A 21,345-nucleotide genomic window follows, 5' to 3' on the forward strand; every position below is an offset into this window, starting at 1 on the left:
AGCCCTATAACTACACAAGCTGCTTGGCAGGAACTAAAGCCAACTAAAGCATTGGTTGTCCCACCTGTCATGAGCAGAGAGAAAACAAACAGTGAGGGGACCCAATACACATTACTACACCATAATATGCTTGATTATGTAACTCCAAGTCTCAGACGGTTCCCCTCTTGAGCCATTAGCTCAGGGCAGTTTTTGGAATGATGTTGTTCCCATGTCAGAATACTGTATGTGGAGGACCCAGAAGATGAATCTCATGGTAACATCAAAGCCAGCAAGAACCACAAAGACTGTCCAGGATGTTTCATGGATTTGATTGGAGTTTAAAGAAGGTGGGCATGCTAGAATGGGTGAGAAAAAGAGAAGTCTTCAAGGAAAGAAAGACTCTCGCCCAGCATGGAGACATGAGAGGTAAACAGAGGAGCTGTCCAAGCTTCTACTTACAATTCCACCATAAATAAATACTCCCTCCTCACTGAGATCTGGTTTATAAGGCTACAGGAGCAGGAAGTGCTGCCATCTGAGGAAGGACCAAAGAACAAAGCCTAGCTTGGCTACATAGTGATGGCGGGGTAATAATTACCTAAGGATTTTGAAGGTGTGAACACCATGAAAGGAGAACTCCTTAGCGGGAACAGCTAAGTGCGGCCAGACAAAATTAAGAAAAGGAACATTGTAGGCTGAACAGTAGGGTAAGCGTCCAATGAGTACTTTGTTTGCCCAAGAAATCTGCACTGGTTTAACTAATTAATTTTAAACTGAATTAAGCCAGTTCAAACCCTTATGTAGACACCCCTGGAATCAGTTTAAGCTAAGACAAAATAAATATCTACACAGCCTATTGTGGTGGCTTAACCATATCAGTTTAAAACCGCTCCTTTATTTAAAACTAGTGCCGCTTTCTCATGTAGAGATAGCCAGGGGTTCCCAAGGGAAATGGCAAAAGCCCCATTGCTGAAGACAAGTACAGTGAGAAAAAGCACTTTTAAATGAGATGTTTAACCCACATGATCAGAACCTAAATTCTAAGTCTCATTCAAAACACTGCTGAGGAGACAGGTGAGTCACTCCATCGTTTAATGCACAATGGAAAACACCAGCTAATTTCGAAAAGACTAGCTGTAATGAGCTGTGCAGGTAATTGTAACAGAGCCCAAAGCCAAGATAGAAAGGCAGCATGGGAGTTTTGCTTGTTTCAGGTGAACCCATGCAAAACATGCTCCTTTCACATGGATTTGAATCAAATCTAGGCAAAAGAGGGTCGTTTCAGCACAGCCAATTCAAGGTCAACTCAAAGCAAGACAGAGCATGAGAGTCAAAAAGTAACAAAAGGTTCCTGTAACCCCCTCCAAATCTAAACTGCTAGAAAGGGCACAGTTTAAATGCAGCTAAATCCGCGCTTCCTGAATTCTGGAGTTTAAAACTGATGTGTCCATGAGAGGGTGCCCTAACCCCACATATGCACACAGCTGGCTACCTTCAGACAGGAACAGCTCTAGACATTTCGCCACCCCAAGCACGGCGGCATGCCAAGGGGGGCGCTCTGGCGGTCGCCGGTCCCAGGCTCCGGTGGACCTCCCGCAGGCTTCGGTGGAGCCGTGGGACCAGCGGACCCCCCGCGGCATGCCGCCGTGCTTGGGGCCTGGAGCCGCCCCTGCCTTCAGAAGGCATTTCTTAGGGCTTGTCTACAATTGAAATGCTACAGCTATGCCACTATAGCACTTCAGTGTAGACACACCGAAAGTGGGGAGTTCTCCTGTCAGCATAGACAAATCACCTCTCAGAGAGGCGGTAGCTAGGTCCATGGAAGAATTCTCCGTCCACCTCATAGACTCATAGACTCATAGGTCAGAAGGGACCAATCTGATCATCTAGTCTGACCTCCTGCACAAGGCAGGCCACAGAACCCCACCCATCCAATTTTATAACAACCCCTAACCCAGGACAGAGTTATTGAAATCCTCAAAATTGGTTTGAAGACCTCAAGCTGCAGAGAAACCACCAGCTGCTGTCTACGGTGGGTTAGATTGGCTTCACTACACCACTCAGGGGTGTGGATTTTTCTAGCACAGAGCAGGCCTTATGCTATTTTGTTTAGGAAAAAGCACAACAACAGAAGTATAGCCTTAATCTGCTAATTTCTGACAGACTGAAATCAGAACATGGGCCCAACAGAGGACAGACAGCACACGCTGAGTTCTGCACAAGTTTGCCCAATGTTGGGTTCTCACTTTAACTGCAGTCTGAGATTCTGAGTGCTAGGTGCTTAGCCGAAGTAGTGCATTAAGGTGAGCGAGTGCTTGAAACGAGGTACAGAAGTGATTTAGGCCTGACCAGGGGGCACCGGAACAGGAGGGCCCAGGGGAACCATGGCCTTTCCACTTTTTCCAGCTGTAAGTATGAGTGACAAGGGGAGGAGGGGGCAGAGAGGAGTGAGTGGGGGCGAGATCTTGAGGGGAAAGAGGCAGTACTGTAGTGGTGCCTCGCAGGAAGGGACAGCGTGAGGGTGGGGTTTTGGGGGGGTGGGACCACAGTTCAGGTGCCTGTGCACTTCCCCCCCAACACACACACACTTTTAGGGTGCTTCTGTCACTCCTGGGCCTGGCCGACACTTAAAAATTAGATCAGCCTAGCTACAGTGCTCAGTGTCTGGAGCACTGGAGTTAGGGCCACCTAATCCCTGGTGTAAACGTGGCAAGTTTGACAGGAGAATTCTTCCATCAACCTAGCTGCAGCCTCTCGGCGGGATGGATTCACTACATCCATGGAAAAACTGCTTCCGTCAACGCAAGAAACAGCTACTGGACAGCACTACAGCAGCAGAGTTGCAGTGCCGTACTGCACCACTGGAGCATTGACATACCCTTTGTGGCTGAAACGAGTTTAAACACAGGACTGGATCTGATTCTAGGAAGAGACCATTTCCGAGATTTAGAACTACAGGGTGTTGCAAAAAAACACCAAACAGTCACTGAGATAGAAAATAGCTTCCCTCCCTAAACGAGAATTGGTGTCAGTTGTGTTTTTTTTTAATGACAAAAATAAAATCTGTTTATTTCTCCGCTCTCCTCTGCCTCCAAATTTTGCCACTAGAAAAGAGGTGGGGTGGGGACCAAGAAGCCAAAAAGGTTGGGGGGTGTTAGGTTTTCAAAATCCAAAAACATGGTTGTTTTGCAAAATGCATTAAAAAAAAAACAAAACACCACCATGGAAATTTGGAAAAAAGTTACAATTTTTCAAAGTTTTCCGAGACAAACTACTAACATTTTTCACTCTGCTCTACCAAGAAGCCAAGGAATGCTTCACATGACGGGAGATGCCAGAAACAGCATTCAAGTCCAATGCAGGAAGGATGGTGAGGAGCCCTGCTGGTGTACAGCCAGCGTTTCGCTCAGCAGAGAATAATTAGTGTGATGAGATTATACACAGCTTCTAGAATTTAGCTCCTCAATTCCAAACCAAGCCTGTGCAGGGTTTCATTTCAGGCATAATTGTTAGCCTGCATACAGCTTTTTTATACTTTTTGAAGCACTGATCATATAAGACAGCCCCTGCAAGGTCAATATTTTCATTCCCATTTAACAGATGGGAGTAAAATAAAAACACAGAGATTAAGTGATTGGCTTAAGGTCAGAGTGAACGAGGAGGTAGGCTCAACATCTGGAAGGCCAGGTTCCCAGCCCAATGCTGGGACTACTAGAAAATACTGGATAATTAATAATAATGGAGAGAAGGGGGAGCACTGTGGTTAAGACATGTGATGGGGACTCAGGAGATTTGAAATCAGTTCCAGCTTTGTCACAGACTCTCTGTGTGACCCCCCTGTTGGTGGATTGGCTGGGCCATCCAGATCTAACAGCCCAGAAACATCCATCCCCTTTTAATCATTCCCACCTTACCAGAGCTCTGCTTCCCCACACCCACAAAAGAGGGGAGCAGCGCTGACCAGCTACTTGTGTTCTGCCTTCCAGTCCTATTAAGAGGCTAACTGGAATGCAGAGATCCAGATTCGCCAAGCAATTTCCCCAGTCAGACCCAGAGAAGAAGCTGGTTTTTGACCTGGAGGAGTAATTAGTGAAATCTCCACACACGAGAGAACGTGTGTGTGTGTGTGTGTGTGTGTGCGCGTGTGTGTGTGCGCGTGTGTGTGTGCGCGTGTGTGTGTGCGCGTGCGTGCGTGAGAGAGAGAGAGAGAGAGAGATAACCCGCTCAATGAAAGGAAGCCGTCCATGGAATCTAAGCTACATATTGGAGCACCCACATTACCATTACGGTGACCAGATGTCCCGATTTTATAGGGACAGTCCTGATTTTTGAGTCTTTTTTGTATATAGGCTCCTATTACCCCCACCCCGTCCCGATTGTTCACACTTGCTGTCTGGTCACCCATATTACCATAGTATCTTAGCATCTCACAGTCTTTAATGCAATTATTCTCACAACACCCCTGTGAGGCAGGACAGTGCTATTATCCCCTTATACGGGGGGAAGTGATGCAGAGTGTCTAACTGATTTGCCCAAGGTCACACAGGAAATCTGTGGCAAACCAGGACCTCAAACCCAGACCTCCCAGATCCTAGGCTAGCACTTTAGCCATAGGCCAGAATCCTGGATTCACTATTAATGGCTCCAAGTCGAGAAGTCCAGATCTGGATCTGAACATGAAGTCCCCCCAGAGCCGCAACGAGTTCCGATCCTGCATTCCAGTTCACAACCATCTCTGAACTCCAGTCCAGATGGTCCTGCTGCTTTGCTGGAATGAGAAAGGCAGCAAGGAGTCAGAGCTGGAGCTACCAGTTGATGCTATGGAGCAAGAGAAACATTGGCAATGGTTCAGCTCCCTGGCTCTGGAGCTGCAGCTGTGAAGGCAGCCAGCAGACTGCGTGGCAATGCGCCTTTTGGGGAAGGACTCACGTACGTCTCATAAAGGCTCTGCCCCCTCAGGAACACCTTTACATCTTTGTTGAGAGGAAAGGTCCCGTCGTCCTTGCGGAAACGGTAGAGCAACTTGGCATCCTTGTAGTCCGAGTGTTCGTCACAAACTGGAAAGAAAATCAAAGGAGACATCAGGACTGCAGGTTTAAATACTACCCCATAATGCATACATTAGAGCTGAGCTCAGAACTCCAGCCTGAGCACAAAGCCAGCTTTCAGTCATTTAGGAGTTACAGGCAGTACACCGTGGCCCAGTTTCCAGACCTCCAACTTTATGATTACTACAACGAGCTGTATAGAAACCATTCCTGCATGCAGTAGGGCAGGTAGGCATTCAAACACCAAACAGGGTCCCATGCACAACAGCTGCACACCCATGTTTGGGGCAGGCAGCCAGCCACATGCACTGAACTTTGCTTGAAGGAAGTGCAGTCAGTTCTGATCCTGATAAGCGACATTTAGAGCTCTCATTAGACGACTGAATGGAAAAGGCAGAATTTCTTTTTTTTTTAAGTTCTAAATGTTGCAGTTCACCTATAAGCTTAAAAAAAGAAATGCAACCCTCTCCTAGTCTGGTGCGTTAAAAAGCCACTGCCACATTTAGGGAGGCTTGGAGAGGGTGGGGGTTGGGGGAGATGTAAGCCAAAAACCCATTAAATTGCCTCAGAATATTTACATTTCTCTTCCCCTATTGCAGATGCTTTGATATCTAAATGCAACTATAAAAGAGATTTCCCATACAATCAATGTGCATCCACTCTGCCCAATTCATTCACTGGCAATCCATCAGGTCTGACATCAGATCTTTAAAGTTAGGCCTATGCAAATACAGCTACCTAATTTAAGGGACCACACCTCATTTGCACGCACACCTTGGGTATTTGTGCATTCCTCATTTGCACATGCCCAGCTGGTAGGTATGTGCAGACGGTAATGTGCAGATATGTGAGATGCCACTGAAAGACAATAGGGTCACAGAGACAGACAACTGTTCTAAGGACCTGGAAGATTGGAGTTCAGCTCTCCCACTGATTTACTGTATGAACTTGAATAAGTCACAGCACCTCTCCTCCACAGTTTCCCCTACATGTAAAATAGGGATATACCCATTTAGGGAAAGTGCTTTGAGATCCATGGTGAGTTTGCACTAAGTGGTAAGTAGAGCAGGTCAAAAGTTTGGAAGGGGTTGTTTGTGTCAAAAAGGTTTTTCCCTGTTGTAAAAAAATGTTTTGTTTTAGTGTGAAGAAATAACCTATTAATAAAAAAACTAAGAAACATGAAAACATCTCCCTCTCCCCGCAAAGAGGAAGGAGATTTTTTTTCCCTATTGAATTTGGGGGTGGGGAGGCAGGGGAGGAAGAATTAATCAGAGATTATAAAAAGTTGCCTTTCGAAGTTTCATATAAAAATTTCACAGAAAGTTTGGAGTAAAAACCAAAATGTTCATTTCCTTAGGAATGTTTTGTAGAACTATGCCTGCCTTTCTGGCTCGAGTGCCAAGTGTTATGGTTAACTTTAAAAACATGCTCCCTGAATTGCCTTCATGGTGACAAACTGCAATGTCACAAACACAAGATGTGTCAGGCAGAAGGAGGACTATCCGAGCACACAGCTGTTTTAGAAAATTAAGGGTGTTTTGCCCGTTTTTTGACAAGCGGTGTTCGTAACACCATGGGAACCACTAACAGTTTCATGGGAAGGAGAGGGATTAATGGAAGTTAACATGCTCAGCACCTTACAGGCTGGAGCCCATGGAAAGAAGATGCACTTTTGCAGCTTGAAGGCTTGGGGAATAATACCCAATATCCAATCCTGGGTCCTGTGTCTGTTATAGTACCTAGTTAGATCATCTCTCACAAGTAAACAATAGCCTAGGAAGTGCATTTCGTGGTATTACTCTTGCTTCTCTCAAGGATGCTGGGACTCGGTGAGGGGAGGGGGGATGGATTTTAACTAGCCAGAGCGCCCTCTTACTAGAGGACTAAGAACAAGAAATGATTGCAAATCAGGAAATTAAAAAAAAAGTCAGTCTCATGCATTAACCAGGTGATTAACAGAAATGTGGATGGATGACGTCTTTGGTGACCAAAAGCTTTGCTCCTGCTCAGCATTCCAAAGGCTTTAATCAATAATGGGTTTCTTTGAAACTGTCAACCTGGCGATGAAAAAACAAATAGCTGGAAAGATGGAAAATAATCAGATTTAAGTGTTAATGGTTAACCCTGAACTAATTGCTGCTACTTTATGCTGCTGTGATAAAGTGCAGTAACAGAGGGTATTTTTATTCATGGCAGCTTAACGTACAAGGCATTAATCTCTCATCAGGCAGCCGATGACAACAGATAGAGTGTTTGCATTGCAGTGGTCAAGGGGGTTGTTTCTAAACTCCACTACCAAAGGGGGGTTGAAGTCAATGAAAGCTGCACCTGCCTTCCACATCCTCAGCTCCGACAAGGAGAGCATAAATGCAAACTCTGGTGTTACTACAGCTCGTGTTGTTAAGGATCTAGGGGCAGGTTTTCAAGACAGCTCAGCTCCTGTTTAGGTACCTAAATGAAGTGGGCAGATTCTTCATCAGAGCGCAGTAGCACCCATGGAGAACAATGACATATTATCCCATCTCCCTTCCCCTGCTAATATCAAGAGCGATGGGTGAAAGCTCTTCTTGAAAATCTGGCCCCTAAAATCTGGATTTTCAGAATTCATTTTATACCCTCCCCCATTTGGGCCTTCCCAGTCACTCCAGATGTCATAGGGTGAGAAACTCTTCTTAACAAGTCTGAAAGACTAAGTTAACATGGGGCCTGCCCCAGTCATTGGTCTGTCCAGCATTTAGCACAATGGGTTGGCCACTTTGCACTAGGTGCCCAGGTGTTACAAGCAACAGCCATTTAAATTCACCTTTGATTGTCATTTCTGTAAAGAAGCTACATTCCCAGAGGGTCTTCCATTCTGAAGGGCCCAAAATGTGTTAGCTATAGTCAAAATATCACTAACATGCAGCTACTTCTGAGGCAAAGCTGGACAAGAACATAGGACAGGTACATTTTTCCACAGACATTAACTACACCCACTCTATCTGTACATACACACGGTATACTGCACCCTCAGCTAAGTCAAACGTTCTCTCTTGATCATTTGGAGGGAAATTGCAGGTTTTGGCAATAGATTTTTCCACAAAAAGAAATGTATTTCCTTTAAGATTTTGTTTCTTCACTGAAAAATTTTAGCAGAAAATGTAAAATGTTGATGAAAACAAATGGGGCACATTTTTGTTTTTTTGGCATTTAACCTAAACTTTCTGTGGGGAAAAATGTTCCAGACTAACTCTCAACTTACAGACCCATTTTTGTAATTTTTCAGCCAAGAGGAAATCTGCATGGTCATTTTACAATCCTCCTTCCAAAACCAGAGGTTAAAATCCTGCATGCCTGAAAGAGAGAGTGGTGTCCCTTGTTCCGAGGGTGGATGCTCACCTCTGGGTGGTGTGTGTGGAAGGAACAAATAGCAACCCATGAATAAGTCTCTCATAATATCTAGTCAACCCAGAAATATGCCACAAGCAACCTCATAGAGAGAGAGAGAAATTTCGGGTCTTTTGCTTCTGACAAGAACCAAGAAAGCTGAGCAAACAAGCTGGAGTGAGTCACCACAATTTCTACAAGCCTCAGAAAAGGCTGAGTGTGAAGTGAAGACTAGAGGAAGAGTGGTCAGGAGAGTGTCCAGGCCAAACTCCCCCGCAAGACGAGAAAACAATGAATTCTTTGGAGGACACACTGGACACAGCTCTTGAAAATCATCTTTTTAGACTCCTTTCCCTTCTTGTGGCCGAGAACCAGATTAGAGAGGCAGAATGCTCAGAGAAAGAATCAGGCAATCCATTGCCTCATGTACTCTCTGCCCCACCGACCCTGCAGCTCCCCTCACCACAGCCCAAGGCTTTGCTTGTACACGCTGTCCCAGACTGCCGGAAGAAGGCACCCTAGGAGTCTGTGTTTATTTTGGTTTCAGCCAGCATCAGGCTCTGTGTGACATATACAAGCCAGCCTTGTGTGGCTCCTGCAGGGGAAACAGGCCTGAAGTATATTCTGCCAAACCGTGGGCTAAAAGCTGAACATTCAGGCTCATTCAGCACAAGTCGCCCTTGCTCCTCCCCCGACCATTTGCTCTCCATTGCAGATTTCGTCTTTGTTAAGTGTATTGCAGAGCGTGCGCATCACTCAACAAGTTCACTCGGCTGGTCAATCACAGAGGCGTTTTCCATTCCCTCAAGTGCTCTGTGGTTATATGGCTTGGGTCCGTGCATTGGACACTAAGGACAGATGTTACATCCTGCAAAGTTAAGCAGCAGTGCAGAAAGACTTCAATGAAAGCAAGAGATCTGGCAGCAAAACCTACATTCTGTGTGCTATTAAAGAGAGAGGACTACTCATTTAAACAAGCGCAGAGAAAATAGTTTCAGTCTCTCCGTAAAGATGGTTCTAGCATCAAGCATGAGGACCTCAGATGACCCAAAGCTTGGGTCTGATTCAGCTATTGGGTTTTGGCTTGGCCCATTATAAAAACCAGCAAATAGCTGCAAAATGTGGATGCATATTCCACATTCAGTCACAAGGGTGCGTATAACTAGGGTTTGGCTTTAAGACCAATGGATGTGGTAGATTCTCCACACTTGGATTCTACCAGTCACGACGGAGGGTCTGGATGACATGCTCCAGTTCAACCACCAGTTATTGGGCTTGATGCATGAATCAATGGTCGAAATTCTGCATTATGCAAGAGGACTGCATGGGCCCTTCTGGCCTTTCGTTGTTCCAGGGAGGGAGAGAGCAAGCTCACTTCTATTAGCTGCTAAAAAATAAACTGAGCTGTCTTGCCCATCTCCCCATCTCCTCTCCTCCTCTCACAAACCAAGCCGATTGCACTTCCTTCTCTAGTCTAAATGGAGCTGGGATTTTCATCTAGCACTGGCAGGACGGCGTTGGGGACAGGGCTAGTAGATAACCCTGCAATGGGAGCACGTGCAGATGCCGCTTTGCCAGAGGTGCTGAGGCTTTAGCTTTGGGAAGCAAGGTGCAGTTTGTTATTAATCCTCATGAGATTTTCTCTCTGGGAAGAGGATTTTTAGTTTCTTGATAACATCCTGGGAGTTTTCGATTGCGTGTTAAAGAACGAGATGTTTTTAATCCAGAGGATTGTCTCCCACCAGATCACCAAAGCAGGAACATGAGCACATTGGGATCTGGTTCCAAACATCCCCAAGTTTCAGGGAAGTGGGGTTGAGCCGATTGTGGGATTTTGGCCCAGGCTCATCTCTAGTAACCTGAAAGTTAAATGTGAGACAGCCACTCTTCACACTACCAGCAAGTGCCCACAAACATCTTTCATGCCCATGCACCAAGGGTGAAATCCATCCCCATGTGAAGAGCCAGCCCAGGGCTTGCTTATGCACCATGAAAGTCTCACCACAAACCCTCAGACAGGTCTTATGAAATGCATCTGTCTTGTACTAATTCTCTATGCAGGGTTGAGTTTCACCCTAAACGAATCTCTCGCCTGCACCTCAGTCAACACAAGCAACAAACAGCCTCACTCTAGCTGCAGCATAGGAAGTAGTGTGGCTGAGTGAACAGTGCACTGGCCTGGGACTCAGGATACCCGCGTTCTAGTCCCAACTCTGATGCTGGGTGACCGTGGGCACATCTCGTTCCTCTGTGCCTCAGCTTCCCCATCTGTAAAATAAGGACAGTGATTCTGACCTCCTCTGTAAAGCATGTCAGGACTGACTGATGTAAAGCACTACATAAAAGCTAGTTGTTATTACTACAGTTACAACCTAGCGGTTGCCAGAAGAGTTCTGGAACTATTTCCTTCACCAGGGAAGACAAAGATTTGTCTAAGAACCATCTGAAAACCAGTCTCCAGCCCCAGTGGCGGACAGCATGGCAGGGCCAGTCCAGTTCTCTCAAAAAGAAAAGGAAATAAATCTGTTAACGTCAACCAGGTTAACTGCGCTAGAAGAGAGATAGCAACAGCCATGTTTAAACATGGCTCATAATAGCTACCAGTCATGAGGAGAGAATATACAAAAAAGATTCTGTAACTCCCAAAACTGGAGCCTAAGAAATTAGACCCTAATCCTGCAAGCACTTATACACATGTGAAACTGGGGCTTTAATTCAAATCTCTTCCCCCAAGAATTAAAGTATTATTATTATGCCCATTTTTCAGATGAAGATAAAGAGGCAGAGACTTAACCAAGGAAGGCATAGAGTGAGTCCACATCAGAGCGAGGATCAAACCTCAGGAATTACTCTCTCTTGCTCCAGTACTCAGTTCTCTAGACCATGCCTTCCCCAGGTATCTAACAACATGGCCCAGCCCAGTGTTTGTATCAAAATAAAGTAAAGCTGTTGCAAGTTAAAAAAAAAAATTAAGAGCCAGAATAGTAGGAGCCATTGGTCAGGAGCCGCATGGAGCTGGGGGCCAAGTGAGTCTTTACTCTGAGTTGGGTCCAAAGACAGGCCTTGAAAAAGGCACTGTACGTTTTTCATTCCCAAGAGAGGCTTCCCTGTATGTTTGCGTTGGCCCTTGGGATGCCACAACCCGATCACGGTGTAGCGCTTGCTGGCATGCAAGCTGCACTACCACTGTCCCCACCCCAGATATGAGCTGGAAAGTTAAGGGACACTAACCTGGTGCAGTAAAAATGAATTTTACTACTTTTTTTTTATGTCTTCTATCATGCAGTTTCAGCCATTTGAGTATTTACACAATACTACAATATTGCAGGGATTCAATTCCGTAACAATCTAGACCACAGTATTTAGGCAGTTTCTGAACAGCAGAGTAGTGTCCAGGACAGGATGACTGAGCTTAACCAGCTGCATTATAGTTTTACCTTCTCCCATGAGACTCACCTCCGAGGGTTATTTCATTCTTGTGCCCCCACACTCTCTGTTCTGGAGTGGCTGCAGCACAAGAGACTGGGAGCATCGTGCAACCTGAGAAGTAGTGCTATTAAACAGGAGCCCAGTTCTGCACATCTCAAACTCTGGGAGGTCATCCCATTGGCTTCAGTGGAAGTACTCGCATGAGAAAGGGTTGCAGAAGTGGATCCTAAATAGGTAAGTTGGTCTGATAAGTGGACACAGACAGGGAAATGACTAGTCCAGACACTGTGAATTTTCTCTCTTGGGCAAGTTAAAGGGTAACTAGAGTTTACAAACCATGATGGATGATGTAATGGTCCATTAGCTTCTGCATTAGGCGGATACCCGTCTCTCGGTCTGGTGCTTCCTTGTGGTCAATCAGCCAGTCTGTAAGCTCCTTTGCAACAAAGCAGTTGGGGTACGTTCGAAGGTGGTGGCGCCTGTCCTTAATGAGCTTTCCATCATGAAGTCGAAGCCTAGGATGAGAGAACACTATGAAGTGTATGTGTAATTTCAGAGACATTTTAGATTACATGCCAGTGATGGATGTGCCACCATAGGCTTTGAGATTATGATAGTTTAGGCAAGAGTCAGGATGCTTAACTGCACCTCTTTGAATTGCAAGGTTGTGTTAGTTCTCATAAGGTTTCTGTCTGGTGAGTTTGCTGGTACCTTCCCCTGATAGTCCTGATCAGAACACAGAGAGAAAAGGAAAGTGAAAGTTGTGACCCGCAAAAATCCATTCACTCTGGATTTGGTTTCAACTAGTTCTTATTTTGCCTAAAATGAGCTGATCTTTCCCGAATACTTCACAGTAAACAAATATGCTCGTAGGTATGCAATGTAAGTATATCCCTATTACCAGATGCTATTCTTTTCTGTCTTAAAACACAGGGAAATGATTTCATTGATGACCGACCATAACTGCTCCAAAATTTAGAGGTTGGTTACTCCCCATCACCATCACACATTGTTAAATTTTACCATCATCCACACTAGTCTTAGTCCTGAACAGCATCCTGGGGGTTATTTTAACATTATTTAGAAAATACACGGCAGCTGAGTGAAGTTTGTGAAGAAAAGCAAGAAGAAAACTATCACTCGTGCTTGCCCCAGTCTGTAGTGAGCTCTGCTCAACATCACCAGGAAAGCAAGTCTTAGAGGTCAGCTATAGTATTCAGCACTAAGCATCAAACAGTAGCAGGTCACAGTGGGTTGGGATGGGAATGTCAAAAAGCAACACTTGGTTTTGCTGTATGTATTTGACAAGTATTTGGCAAATCACTTAGGCAGTTATGAATTCCTACAGAAAAAACTTAAACAGCACACATTTACCAGTGTGTCCAGTCTGGAATGAACGTCTTATGTGCATGGGATACCAATATTAGAAAGTTAGATTCTGTATGAGATACTTCCATCAACAAAGAATCTGTTTTAAAAAAATTAAAAGAAAATAATGAATATCTTTTAGAATAGACAGTGTCCAATCTAGTCTGGTTTAGATAGTTGGGGAGATGGGGGGATACAACTGGCACATATACAACTCCTGGGGCCCCATCCCTGCAAAATCTCAATGTCACAATGAGTTTGTTACTTCAATGAAAATATGTGCGTGAGTAAGGGTTATTCATATGATTAAGGCTTTGAATTTTGTAATGACCTTCACAGCTGAACGGGGTCACCAATCAAACAGATCTTGTATTCAAGCCAAAACCAAGGGGCAAGGACAAAACCAAAAGGTATCAAACTTGGCAAGCGTTCTGCCTCAGTCATTACTGTTCCCAAAATGTTAACGCTGGAAAATGCACAGGGCATGAATCCTACCTGAACAGGAGCTGTCTGATAATATTTGTTTAACAGCAAGATGTTTATAGTTTCAAAACCTTCATTATATGACACTCTTGCCCAGGGCCAATATATTCTGCAAGGACATAAATCACGGAGCATTTCTTTGTTTAATGCCTTCAGGTGAGTTTTTCCCCTGCCCACAACAGAACTTTACATAAATTCTATTAGGTGTCCCATAGATCATTTTCTATACAAGGCAATGCTTTGTCTAACAAATTGTAAGAAGCACACCAACAATTCCCATGTCACCACATACTATGCCCTGGAACCTCCCAGATCCATACAGTATTTATGTTAAAGGATTAAGGGAACAATAGAACCACAAAAGTCTGCAGATCGTGAATCATTGGACAAAGGAGGGTTTCATAATTGATGACTGCAGTTAAGACTGCCAATTAAGAACGGGAATGGAGACCTGTCTGCCCTCTTGGCGTTTTGCATATTAAGGGACTTGTGTCTAGCCAGCAAAAATTGCACCTGTAAATGCTGCTGTGCATACACAATCATCTGACTTGCCAGAACCAGTGCAGCATATGCCGGCCCCGAGTGGGATTTGTGAATGTAACAACATGAACGTGCAGAAGTTGTGATGCTCTTTAAGTGGCTGCATTCAATAATTTGGCCCACAGTTATCAGAGGGAAGGTCTGATAAAAATTCTAGTTCTGTGTCTGTGCCACATCTGTCAGCTGCTCATGTAACTCAGCAATAGCAGATGTTAAGATCAACAAGGTCAGAAAATTGAAACTTAGTGAAACTCTGAGGCTCAAGAACTTTCCAGGGTTGCTCCTCCATTAGCTACTCCTCCCTGCCTTTGGACTTTCCGGTAGGCCTCTCCAGTGTTCTCCACCTCATGAAAGGGCCCGATCCACAGTGAATGCAATGGATGCTGGTTTGAGGCCTTGTCTATACTACAGGGGAAATTCGATCTAAGCTACGTTAAGAGGTACATGAATAACGTAACTCAAATCGACGTAGCTTAGATCTACTTACCGCGGGGTCCACACTACGCTATGTCAATGGGAGATGCTCTTCCATTGACTGCCCCTACTCTTCTCGATCCTGTGCAGTACGGGAGATGACAGGAGAGCGATCACCAGTCGATTTGGTGGGTCTTCACTAGAACCGCTAAATCGACCGCTGATGCATCAATCACCACTCATGGATCCCTCGGTAAGTGTAGACAAGCCCTGACTGTTAGATACTTTCCAGTTCCACAACCAATAACTTACCCGACTGCATCCTCCCCACAAATCAAAGCCTCAGTCTGAATCCCAAAAGCTCTGACCCGATGCCACCAAATTCAACATGAAAACTGGAGTCTCTGTGTAAGGCAAACCTGGACTTCAGCAGCATTCGGGGCCCACCGCTGGATCAGCAAAGGCACCAGAGAAAAGGAGACAGTGCAAGAAGGGAGCCTTGCCATGCTGAGAGGATGTGTGTTCCGCTTGAGGACCAAGGAAAGTTTTGAGATGGTTCTTTTTCCAAACTAGTTTGCTCAGCCTTACGTTAGAAGCATCACCAGAGTTAGTACCACTATATGAGGGCATAAGCACAGTTTCAGCCTACAAACCCTGCATTTTTTTTTTTAATTCTGTGAGCATGCACAGGGCCCCCTAGCGCACCACAGAGAGGCAAGGAAAGCAGTCCCGTAACCCAAGGGATTTCCCAATCAAGAAGTTCAGGTAGAGTTCAGGCCTGTATTGTATGGACTGAGATATCCTGCTTTCCGATGACCAGCCGACAAAGACCAAAACCGTATGTTCTTGTTCAGCTTTTTATTTCGTTTTCACTTGGAAGTTTTGTCCAAGCAAGAAGAGAGCAAACATTTTAAGTCCCAAATTTTCTCTCAAGTAAATAATCTGCCATGCAACACTGAGAATTGCCTTTTATTGTAGGGTTTTGGAGGGGTCAGGGGGAAGCATCCTGTCAAAATGCTATTAGCATTGGATGCCAATTTTAAAGTACCCCTGCTCAGCCCACCCGCTCCATAAAGAGGTAGACAGACATCCCCCAAAATGTTATCTCCTTAGTACACAACAAGAGAACTACTGCTTTATAGGAATGTTTCTTATAGATAAGAGTGAAACCAAGAATACTCTATTGTTAGCATGACTTTGAAGACGTCTGTATAACCCTGTACGTGTTGTCTTGGACATGAAAACCTAGAACCCAAAGCCACACAAAGATGACTCCAAACTGAAATTAGCTGGAAAAATTTTTTCTGGTTTTGCAGTATTCATTTTTCACTTTTTAGAATTCTGCAAAAACAGTTATACATATATCGTTTAAAACAATCCCCCTGGTTTCTCGTAAATAAAACATTTGAAAAATAGTTTATATAAGAGATATTAAATTTAGATAAAACAAATTGAAGAGTTAACAGTGTCACAATTTTTAAAGCATTTGTGACTAAGTAATTTGGTTCAAAAATTTTGACCAGCTCTAACTACAACCCCAGAAGTGAACACTCCCAAACTTTGGGGGAATTCAGCATTGAGTTTGAACACTGAGCCTCAGACCCATCTCTCATGTATAATTACTAAGGCTCTAACTATGCTGTACTGCAGGGATCGGCAACCTATGGCACGTGAGCCAACTTTTGATGGCATGCGGGGCAGGCTGAGCCACTCAGCCCGCCGTTGCTCTGGGGTTCCCGCTGCTAGCCCCTTGCCAGCCGGGATCCTGCCGGCGGTCCCACTCAGCGCCGCCTGTTGCCCTGGGGGAAGGAACCCCAGGCTGGCAACAGGCTGTGACCCCAGCTGGCAGGAGCCGGTGGTGGAAACCCCAGAGCGGGGTGGGCTGAGCTGCTCAGCCCGCTGCTGTTCTGGGGTTCCTGCTGCTGGCTCCTTGCCAGCCAGGGTCCTGCCGCCGTTCCCACTAAATGCCCACTGCTGGCCTGGGGAAAGGAACCCCAGGCTGGCAGCGGGCTGAGACCCCAGCTGGCAGAAGCCGGTGGTCAAAACCCCAGAGCGGGGCGGGTTGAGATGCTCAGCCCACCGCCAAAACCCCAGAGCTGAGCGGGCTGACCCACTCAGCCCACCGCCACTCTAGGGTTCCTGCTGCTGGCCTCTTTCCAGGTGGGGTCCCCGCCGCAGTCCCACTCACCTTGCTTCTGGTTGGAGTTCCAGCGCAGGCCCCCTGCCAGACAGGGTCCAGGCTTCCGGCTCTGCTCAGCCCTGCCAGCTGCCAGCTCCACTCACCTCAGCTGCCGATCTGGGGTTCCAGCCAGTTAACAACTGATCACTCAGAAGCCTGTGTGCAGCTTAAAGTATCCAAGTATCTGCCACCAGACACTGGAAAACTCAGCAAGGAAAAGCAAGGGCAAGGATCATACTAAACTAATAAGATCTGCATTTTAATTTAATTTTAAATAAAGCTTCTGAAACATTTTGAAAACCTTGTTTACTTTACATATAACAGTAGTTTGGTTATGCATTATAGACTTATAGAGATACCTTCTAAAAAACGTTAAAATGTATTATCGACACGCAAAGCCTTAAGTTAGAGTGTATATATGAAGACTCGGCACACCACTGCTGAAAGGTTGCCGACCTCTGATCTATACTGTATGTAGCTCTGAAACAGTGATTACCTATGTTTTTCAGTGTGCTGTACCTATTAATTTCTATCAAGTCCACCATACTGCTCTCAGAATTACTGCAGCATGTAACAGAAGACACACAACAGGCTCTCGTATACACATTACTTTTGTTCTTTTTGTTGTTTTCCTTAGTCTAAAAAGGAGATTATACACATTTTGCTCTTTTTGTATGGAAAGAGGTAACACTGAGTATATACCAACAGGCCCTTTGAAGAAATCATTTGACACATACATGAAGAGTAAGTATATTATCTTGAGAAAAGCAAAAATAGCTGAAACTGAGACTGACTTATAGTTATCTTGCTTCCAGATAAAAATTGCTAAATAAGGGTGTGTAATATGACATTTAGACTTTTTCTTCTACATGCCAAAAACCATTCGTATTCTACCAAAAACACAAACAAAAGCCCCCAGAATAACACAAGGAGAAACTGGCTGCTAGAACACAAAAATCAACAGTTATGAAACACTTTCCTTTTTGGCTGTTGCTGCCTGTGCATTTGTTTTGGATGGGCGATTGGGCAATCGTGATGTTTCTTTGTCAAGGTCACTAGAAGGACACCATTATTCATGCTCTGTGACCTTGTTCAAAGCAAACCCACAGCACTTTAAGGAGGGAGAGCGGGGGTGGACGTCAAGTGTTCTGTAAGTTTATTCATGGGTATGTTTTGTTTAACATACAAGAGCTCACTAAACTATGGTAATTCTTTAAACACAGAACAGATATTCCACTGTCATAGGTTTGGGGCTCAGACAGTTTTCAATTATCCTCTCCTGATGAGAGAGGCTCCAATACTTGAACCCAGCTTTCCTCTGATGCTGGTTTTCTTTCTGTACTCTTAATTTTTCACCCCTTTTAATGAATTTAGTGCTCTAAGGTTTTGGATTGACAGAACAATACCCCAGTAATGCAATAGGGTTGGTAACTGGGACTCCATGCATGCACAAGAATCCATGCCTACACATCTGATTGCAGGATCAGAGCCCTAGAGAGAAGTCCTCCATCCACAGATTCAGTACGGGCAATGGCCATTCCAGCTTCTCCACATTCTTCTTCTAGTGCCTCTCACAGCTAGAGTGGCTCAGAAAACACTATATATAATCTGTGAATATTTTCGAAAGAAATGAACATGCCTCAGTTCTTTTGCTCAAGATTTGCATAGAAACTTGCAAGTTAAAAAAAAATATTTGAAGGTTTTTAGCTTTTTCATAGAAAATCTGGAAAAAGTTTGAACAAGGACATTTTCTATAAAAGTTTTCAGTCTAAAGAAAGGCCAGTCATTGATAGGAAAATAAAGTTGTTGAACCATCAATTGTAACTAGCTCTATTCAAAGAATGTCCAGAAAAAACCTGTATAATGTTGTATTTCATCTTCATGTCCATATAGCTCAAAGTTTTCAAGACTGACTAGTAATTTGGAAAAAGCTTAATATTTGGGTGCCCAACTTGAAAGGACCTAATTTTCAGAAAGTCAGGCCCCTACCAGTGTTTCCAGATGGGCTCCTCAAAAATTGAGGCGTCTAAATATCACCAGTTGCTTTTGAAGATATTGGTCATCATCTGAACCTGCTGATAACTACTAAACAACTGTAACCTTTATCACTGTAGTTTCTGGGGAGACTGTCCACTAGGAATTGGACTAATACTTCTCAACTCATTTAAAATAACCTACTGTACATCTCTAATGAAACTGAAATCCGTACTGATTCCCTAAATAACTCCAAAAATGTTACAACCATGATAGTTTCTCTCCTTCCAAATTTACTCTTTAACCCTATATTTTACATACTACACCAAAAGGTTTTTGCAGTTCTTGCATTGAGTCACATCCAGTCCCCGTGAGAGATTAATAATGCCGGACTATGCTGAGTTGAGCACCTGCTTGTTTGCAGGAGGAATGGTATTCACCTGGTCTTGCAGCTGAATCACAGGCTTTGTCTTCATTATTAAAGGAAAAAAGGGCATATTTTATATCCACATGTCCCTTCTGACCTTGAAATGTATGAACTTTACGTGGAGACAAGGTTCTGGTAAATCTTACCTTGATGTAGCTAGTCAAGGTTAACCCTGTGCCACTCACCCAGGGTTTACCTTGACTAGCTACATGGAGATAAAGACTACTTGTCTTGTCTCCACTAGGGTTTTACACTGAGAAAACTATCTTGTGTCAGTTCTCTCAGTAAAAATACCCTTTGTTTTTGCTGTAAGACATAGCCTTAATATAAACTCAACTGCTAGAATATCTTACGTTTACACAGCATCTTCCATCCAAAAAGACTTTACAGACCATAGGCCATGTTCTGTCCTTGACTGTTGGAGTGAGGCTCCATGACGCAGTCAATCTTTCAAAGCAGAGTTCCCAGTCACTGAGGACTGGTATAAATGCTCTGCTGTTCTCATTCTCAGCTTACAACGATGTCTTATATTGACCTAGAGAGAAATCTTCTAAGAGGATCAATCTGGGCAACTCCCCTGTTGATCATTACTTTCAGTGAACCTCCCCAAGTCAGACTCTGGCATAGAAGCAAAATCTCTATTTTAGAGCAAAAAATTGGCATTTGAAATGTTTAGTAAAACTCCAGAAGGGGTCACTCGTGGTAGTTAGCTCGAGTTCACACTCCCATAGCAATTAAATACAGAAGAGTGGCCATGAAAAAAAGGGACAAGATTCTTGCACAAAGTGATTTCCTTTCTACTGCAGTCCTTCTAGTCAAATACCCTGACATGCTCAGTAGAAGGGGAGGGCAGCCACAGCAGCACATATATGAACTGGTTTCTGGAGATACAGCTTTGAGCCATAAAGCAACAAAAACAAACTGTGCTGTACTCCCAGTTTGTGTGAACATGAGTACATTCTTGAGGGGAGGGGAGAGTGTTACATGATTGGACCAGCCAGGTTAGCTCTGCTTAAGTGACATCCCCTCCTACTTTTAATTTAAATTTAGGCATGGGAAAGTGAGGGCTGAGTTTCAAGAAGAAATCCAGGCAAGATCAGGCCTGCGTAGTAAGGAAACCCCAATACTCTGATTTTCATGGCCAGATGGAACCATCGTGATCATCTAGTCCAACCTCCTGCATAACACGGACCAGAGAATTTCACCTAGTGATTCCTGGAAAAAAAAACCTCACCAATGAATTTGTGATTGAACTACAGTGTATCTTCTAGGAAAAGACATCCAAGCTTGATTTAAAGCTTTCAAGTGATAGAGAATCCACCATGCCCCTTGAAGGGCTGCAATTTTCAATAGGGACTAATGATTTTTGGTACCTCCATGTTGGCATGCCCAAATAAACACCTTAAATGGGCCTTATTTTTGGAAGTGACCAGCACTTCATTTAAGGTGTCAAGTTCAGCACCCAAATAAATCCTTATTCTCTTTTGAAAATCTTGGCCAATCTGTGCAACCATTTGCATCGTGGCTTTGTTCTTCGTGGGAGTGAATCTTCACTTCGTACCCTCTTTGTTTACCAAGAAGTAAATCCATGAACAGCTTTTTAGTCCACGAGTGCTCAGTCCAGCCCAAGTGTATAATAGAGAAGGGCTTGTCTACACAGGAAAGTTAATTTGGGCTAAGGTAGGGTGTGAATTGAAAGCACAACAGTGGTTCCAGGATAACTCCATGCGTAGACAAGCTATTTGTTGCATATAGTTGGTAATGACTAAAGCCATGTCTACACTAGCAAGCTTACAGCGCACAGCTGTACCAGTGCAGCTGCACCACTGCAAGATCACTCTTGTAGCTGCTCTACACCGACGGGAGAGAGCTCTCCCATCAACAGAATAAAACCATCAAAATAAAAACAGCGGCAGTAGCTACTTGGCAGGAGAAGCTTCTCCCACCAACTTAGCGCAGTGCACACTGCCCCTTGTGCTGCCGAAACTTAGGTCGCTCAGGGGTGTATTTTTTCACACCCTGAGCAACATACGTTTTGCTGACATAAGTGGCAGCATAGACATGGTTAACTGGCCTCTTCTATAAAGCACCTGTAAGCTGATTTTTGATCTCTGATATATACACATAATGCCCAA

General features: G+C 44.4%; 1 protein-coding gene across 2 annotated transcripts in view; it reads right to left on the bottom strand.

Moving 5' to 3' along the window:
- The window catches only part of LOC115635310 (DEP domain-containing mTOR-interacting protein-like), a 37,899-nt gene that overhangs the window by 10,979 nt on the left and 5,575 nt on the right, over window positions 1–21,345 (bottom strand). For both annotated transcript variants that reach the window (XM_030533794.1, XM_030533792.1), the window contains exons 2-3: window positions 12,162–12,340; window positions 4,916–5,039 (exon numbers count right to left, since the gene is read on the bottom strand). In XM_030533794.1, coding sequence (XP_030389654.1) covers window positions 4,916–5,039; window positions 12,162–12,340 — 303 coding nt within the window. The remainder of the gene's footprint in view (window positions 1–4,915; window positions 5,040–12,161; window positions 12,341–21,345) is intronic.

The sequence above is a fragment of the Gopherus evgoodei genome, chromosome 14, assembly GCF_007399415.2.
Source record: "Gopherus evgoodei ecotype Sinaloan lineage chromosome 14, rGopEvg1_v1.p, whole genome shotgun sequence".
Taxonomy (NCBI): Eukaryota; Metazoa; Chordata; order Testudines; family Testudinidae; genus Gopherus; species Gopherus evgoodei.